The sequence below is a fragment of the Lactuca serriola genome, chromosome 2, assembly GCF_051521515.1.
Source record: "Lactuca serriola cultivar US96UC23 chromosome 2, Lser_US96UC23_V15, whole genome shotgun sequence".
Lineage (NCBI taxonomy): Eukaryota > Viridiplantae > Streptophyta > Magnoliopsida > Asterales > Asteraceae > Lactuca > Lactuca serriola.
This window is the reverse complement of record NC_136409.1, coordinates 77,838,571-77,845,312: the sequence shown is the minus strand read 5'-3', so window position 1 is coordinate 77,845,312 and position 6,742 is coordinate 77,838,571. Positions and strand designations below refer to the sequence as shown.

The following is a 6,742-nucleotide window of genomic DNA, read 5'->3' as shown; positions in this document are numbered from 1 at the left end:
ATTGTCTAGTAATTTATTTTATTTCGATTCTTCATTTCTCATCATAATTGACAATCTATAACTTAAAAAAGCTATATAGACAAAATAGGACGCCTAAAAAAATATCATAAAGTACCAAACCATATAGGACTTTTGTAAGATGATTTACAATAGTTTAATATCAAATTTCAATCTTAACAGTTTTTCAAATTTTTTTATAAAAAATACAAACGAATTATCTAATTAAAAAATATATAACAGTAGAGTTAATTATCAAAATAATTTATGAGACTTTTGTAAAATAAACTCGCTAGAAATATGACATATGACATTAAAAATATAAATATAAAACATTAAATAATGGTGAAAATTATACATGCTCTAGTCTTAAAGAAAAAAGTTAATATTCAAATGTGAGGTAAAGTAAATAAATAATAATTAAACGCTAATACAATTACTATATTGCCCTCTGGTAAAGTCACATGTCTTGAGATTTGCATCGCGTCCGTCGTAAATAACACAAAGTACGAGATGGCCTTTTTCGCCATTTTAGTCAAATAGCGATCGACAATTTTGTCAACACGATACAGATTCCTTTGCAACTTCAACACTACGCCCCCCTATGTGCTATGGCCCTATTCATTACCACTCCACACAAACACAGGCGGCGCGTCGAACAACATCCGGCAAGTCCGCCCCTCTACTCCATTCTCCGGCGGCGGAATCGTAAACCAACACCAATGCTTCCTTCAAACCTCTGGTGCTCCGTCCACTCCTCCTTAACAAATCATCAATACATCCCATTATTTGTATCAACACCACCTTTTCCCCCACCCCAACGCAGCTGAACCTCACCGTGCCGTCCAGTCGGACTTGAGTTGGAAGCGGCGGACTCTTTAATCGACACCACTCTCCGAAACCCACACGTCTATTTCCATTGAACCTCCAAAAAGAAAGCTCCACCGCGTGGCTGGCTAGAATGTAGATGTGGTCGCCGGAAGAGCAAGCCGCTACCACACATCCGCCACCAGGTACTGCACGGCTTCTCAACCACCTACGCGCCTCCACGTCGTACAAATCCATCGAGCTCGCGTAGACGTGTGCACCTGTACCAGCGGCGGTGCGTGTTCCGTCGTTACCTGTCGTGCCACCTATCTTCAGTCCACCTATCACATATAAAACTCCGTCGACGGATGCTCCGATACAACCATATCGCATCCTCGGCGCCTGACACACTACTCGCCATGAGTTCTTTTTTGGATCGTATTCCTCTACCGTTGCCGTCCGAGTAGACCCACCGGCGACGTATACTTTCCCGGCAACTACAGCAACTGCGAATTTTTTCCTCAACACTGACATTTTCGATCTGGGTATCACCGCTCCGGTCCAGGCGTCACACCGGAGCATCGTCGTTTTCCCAATAATGTAGATCCAGCGGCCAATCGCAGCCAGCCGCGCGTGTGAAGACAAAGCGCTGTAACTCGACGGGTAAACAGCATCATCGTAGTTGTTATTCAAGAAGGATGTTGTCCTCCACTGGGTGTCGTGACCCAATTGGTAATTCGCGGCGAACAAGCCGGAATCAGAAAAAGAGACCACAAAGACGGCAAAATGGAGAAGACCACGTCGGCGGCGAAGGTCGTAGAACTCGGAAGAATCAATTAATTGCGACCACCGGCGGCAGACAAGGGAAATGGATGGTATAGAAGACTGGGCCACCCGAGAAAGAAACTCAAGGAGAAGGTCGTTTGGGAGAGAAGATATGGTGGTGGGACGGTGGAAAAAAGTGGTGGCCGGTGGAGGAGAGTAGTGGAGGGAGGGGTTTGGTCGTGGGTCTGGGAAACAAGATTTCATGAGCCATGAGAAGTGACGAGAATTGCAATTGTCCGACGATGATGACATTATCAGAAATCAAAATCTGAATTTGTGCTTAAAAATCTATACACACATCCAAAGAGGAGTACACGTGAAGGATACCTCTTCCCTAAAACTTACTTTTCTCTTTATTAATGATGGGGTTTCTCAAAAAATTCCATGTAATTTGTTTATTTTTATTATAAATTCATGGCTAATCACAAAAATAAGTATTACGAGTTTAGGGACCAACGAAACTAAACCAAAATCAAACAAACTAGAGAATTGCCCAGCCATGGAGGTCGGAAGCCTTCAATGAAAAGTTAATGGGATAATGACTTAAAAACGTAATATATTTTTCGATTTGTACACATTTAGTCACTGAGTTTTTTTCGTCCATATTTACCCCTTCAACTTGTTAAACTATACACATTTAGTCCTTATGACTGGCTACTCCAGGTTAACCGGTAAAAATGACTTAATAGGGTAATATCTTTATCACTTTGTACACATTTAGTCTTTAATGTTTTTGTATACATTTAGTCCTTAATATTTTTTTTGTTGCAAAATAAGTTATTTTTATTTTTATATTCATTCAGTACTTATGAATAATTTTTTGAGGTTTTTCTCACGACATCTTATGTGGGATAACTATATGGTGGTGGAATAGTTTTAGGTGGTCATGTTATATGTTGTAGGCCAAGATACCTGGTGCGGGCCGACTATAAGCTGTAGGCACGAAGACTCGAGAAGAGCAGTTGGATTAAGGCGTCATGCCAACAAACCCTGGATATTCCAGTCCGATGACTGATTGGACCTGTTGCATGTTGGCATTCCAGTCCAATGACTGATTGGGCAAAGGTATATCAATCTAATGAGTGTTGGCCCATTATGTATGATAATACGTTTGTTGTGTTGGATATTAACTCACTAAACTTTGTGTTTATCTAGTTGTTTATTTTTTCAGGATCTATCATTGGTCGTGGGAAGGCTAATGCATGACTATACACACTTATCATCAATATTGAGGATTATGCATTTCTTATATTACTCTGATTTTCGATAAATGTATTTTGGAATAAACGCTTTTTTCTTAATAATGAATTTATAATTAGAGAGTTTTGCCTTATTTAAAAATGAAATTGTTTGGTTGTGAAAATGAGACATTACACATAAACATCAATAACCTCACACACTTCATCAATATTTGTCCCACGTAAGATGTCGTGAGAAAAACCTAAAGAAAACATTCATAAGTACTAAATGTGTACAAAAACAAATTTGAATTATTTTGAAACAAAAAAATATTAAGGACTAAATGTGTACAAAAATATTAAGGACTAAATGTGTAGAAAATGAGAAATATATTACCCTATTAAATCATTTTTCCCGACTAACCTGGAGTAACCGGTCATAAGAACTGAATGCGTACAATTTAACAAGTTGAAGGGATAAATATGAACGAAAAAAAACTCAGTGACCAAATGTGTAAAAATCAAAAAATATATTACCCTTTTAAGTCATTATCCCAAAGTTAATTTGTATTGTTGTAAGTATTATCCAATTTATAAAGCATTATTATTGTTCTAACCATATACATATAGTTCAAGACTTGAAGTTTGTTTGAGCCACATAACAAAAGTCCCGGTCTATACATTTACCAAACAAAATACAACATTTTTTTTGGTGAGAAATGTGGTTTTATTTATCAGTCAATCTTCGAATCCACACCTTATGTAGAAAAATATTCAGTCAGTAAACCTACTATACCATTAGCAGTTAATTCATTTAACACAGCGACATTTCTGTCTTTTTAACACAAACTTCATAGAAGGTTATTTGACATAATATAATACCTAAGAACATATGCATGTCAGCACGAGCCATGGTTTCTAGTTAAACAATTCTTTGCCTGAATGTCTGGGTTATCTTTTCTGCCTGCAACACAAGGGTATTTTAGGCAAAATGACAAATAATCATACATAATTTTCTAAAAAATGCACCAAGAGAGAGCATAATAAAATATCTTCTCAAAAGGTAAGTTTGGGTTACGAATCATGTCATCAGGTGTCGGTTCAAGCATGTTGGGTATTAGTATTAGACATGCAGAAATTATAAGACATGGGTTGGGTTGGGCAACGTTTAGTGGTAATGGATTTGAGACCACATCATGACCACTTGTCTTGAAGAAATAAGTTGTAAATATTAAAAGGTATATATATATATATATATATATATATATATATATATATATATATATATATATATATATATATATATATATATATATATATATCCGAAGATATATTTTGGTTAATTTATTTTATAAGGAATGAAAAATTAACTTCTATTATTATATATCAACAATATAAAAATGTTTATATACTTAATTTTTAATTTTGATTGTCTTTTTGCTAATTTTGCTTTATATGGATGACAAAGCTACTGAGAATTGGTCCTTCAAGAGATGTGTCTTCAAGTCTCCTGAAATACAAATAATACAAATGAGAATTTATTTACATAAGCTAAAATTTAATAGTCAAAATATATTATGAGTTCTTAAAGTAATGTTGGTTAAAGTGTTTTTAGATTTGTAAAAGTTCCCAAAAACTAAGAGATTTGTAGTTAAACAATTATCTGATGCCCATCTAGTATGCAAATATTTTTTAAAAAAATATAAAAAATGCCAAAATTGTTATAAAAAGAAATTTAAACAAAATGTATTAATTTTTAAAGAAAAAATTAGGTCAAATATGTAAATATAAACCTTATAGAAAAAACCATTAAAAGTGAGTGGTGATAGGATCCAACCCTCCATGTCATTATATAGAATAAAAACTATCAAGTTATAAACACTAATTTACAAATCCTTTTTTTTTATCTAATCATAAATGAACTTGAGATTCAAAATATGTAATCATTCATAAATTTATGAAAGAAAATGCATTAACTAACATTTCTGTTGCAGGTGCTTCTTTTGTCAAAGAATAAATATAAACCCATATGTGAACACTTTCAAAAAGTTCGTTACCTAGATATGTACAAAAAACAGATAATTACCTAGATGTGAACAAACTGAAAAATTAATTACATTAATAAGTCTATTTCCCATTAATACAGTGTTGAATCTCCAAATGGCATTACCTTGTCGGATGTTGATGTTTCAACTGTAAAAAGAACAAAACATAAAAATAAGAAAAGACACAAAAACACATAAATACACATGCACACACAAAGAGAGAGACCTGACATGAAATCCTCTATGAATTTAACCTCTAAGGACATGGCTAATACATCAATAAGAAGGAAAATTTCTGAAGCAAATCGAAATGAAACTGTATAAAGGACAAAAAAATACAACATATTCAAGTGCTAATACACTTGAAATTCCATTTCAGAGCTTTCTATTTCTGTTTTCTTAAACAAAACAGCATAAACAATAGAAAATACATACATGAAGAAATATAATATGAAAATAATAAATTCTTCTTGTGGATTTATATGAACTTGAAAGAGCCCATGACATTCTAAATTTTGTAATTGCTACATAACAATCAAGGTAAGATCTAAACCCTAATTCATATGTTAATTCGATTATTGTATGCTATATCTAGGATTATGAGCTTTGGATGATTATTGCATGTTCATTAGACAAACTAGATCCAAAGCTTTAGGGTTTGCATGTACACCATAGGATTGACGTAATGCTTATAACCCATCAGTGATATCAGAGCCTAGGCTGTTTGTTTGATGTATTTGATGCTTTACATAATCGTTCAAGCTGAAAATCGTGAAAAACTGCATTCTGGCGCCTGAACTTGCCGAGTTCATAGGTAAACTCGACGAGTCCATCTCTGACTCGACGAGTCCATAGGTCTGATTGCAGCTTTTTCAAGTTTTTGACCTATTTTGCTGTGGGATAATTACCAGAAAAGTTTTTAATTGATAAAATCCGATTTTTATTGATTTGGAGTGATTATCCTTGCCAAAAATAAAAGATAAATGTCAATTAATTAGATAATCACTGCCTTATATGATAAACTTGATTTATTTGAATTATTTGATTGGATTATCTTGCCATAAAATTGAATTATGTCAAATTTAGATAATTACCAATTATTTGATTAATTAAATTATTTATAATTCGATCTAGACAGTTTTGAAAAGTTTTAAAACTTGCCCTCAAGTTTTGGAATTTAATTTTTTGATTAAAAAGTTTAATTTTAAAATGTTTAAATTCTAAACCCTAGGGTTTTGAAAAGTTTCAAAACTTGCCCTCAAGCTTTGGAATTTAAATTTTTGATTAAAAGTTTTAATTTTAAAATGTTAATTCTAAAACCCTAGTTTTTTGAAAAGCTCAAAGTACATCCTCATGGTTTTATTAAACTAATTAAGTGTATAATTAAAAGAGAGTTAATAAATCCATAATGATATGGTTTATATTTAAATTAAAAAGTATAATTTATTAAATTAAACCACCAAGTATTTTAAAAGTGTAAAATACATCCTTATACTATATAAAACTAAAAGTCTAATATACTACATATGTATAAATAAAGAGTCAGTCTTACCGTTAGTAGGCCTCACTTACGAAGCTAGTGTATAAGGGGTGTTTAAGGAAGCGGCCTGTAAAATGACCGTCATTAGGTATCCACTCTCACCCACCACACTCTTGACTAGTGGAGGGTCGTTAGCCAAATGGGCAAGATAGGACACAACCTTCCATAACAAGTATAATGAAATACGAAGTAACTAAATGTTTTATAAATTCCCAAATCTTAGTTACTTTAGGAAAAATGTGGAGTTGGTGTTATTCCATGAAATTACACTTTGTACCCTTGCTAACACGTTAATGGAGTGTGTGTGGTTAACCGGCACACTAATTTGGTTATAAGCAATGGTGGAAAAG

At 33.6% G+C, this 6,742-nt stretch overlaps 1 protein-coding gene across 1 annotated transcript; it reads right to left on the bottom strand.

Moving 5' to 3' along the window:
• Nucleotides 1–310: 310 nt before the first annotated feature.
• LOC145086435 (Galactose oxidase/kelch repeat superfamily protein) lies at nt 311–1,965 on the bottom strand. Its single transcript, XM_079024193.1, has one exon. It carries the CDS (start codon nt 1,879–1,881, stop codon nt 622–624), a length of 1,260 nt encoding a protein of 419 aa, XP_078880319.1. The 5' UTR covers nt 1,882–1,965; the 3' UTR covers nt 311–621.
• Between the last annotated feature and the right edge of the window lie 4,777 nt (nt 1,966–6,742).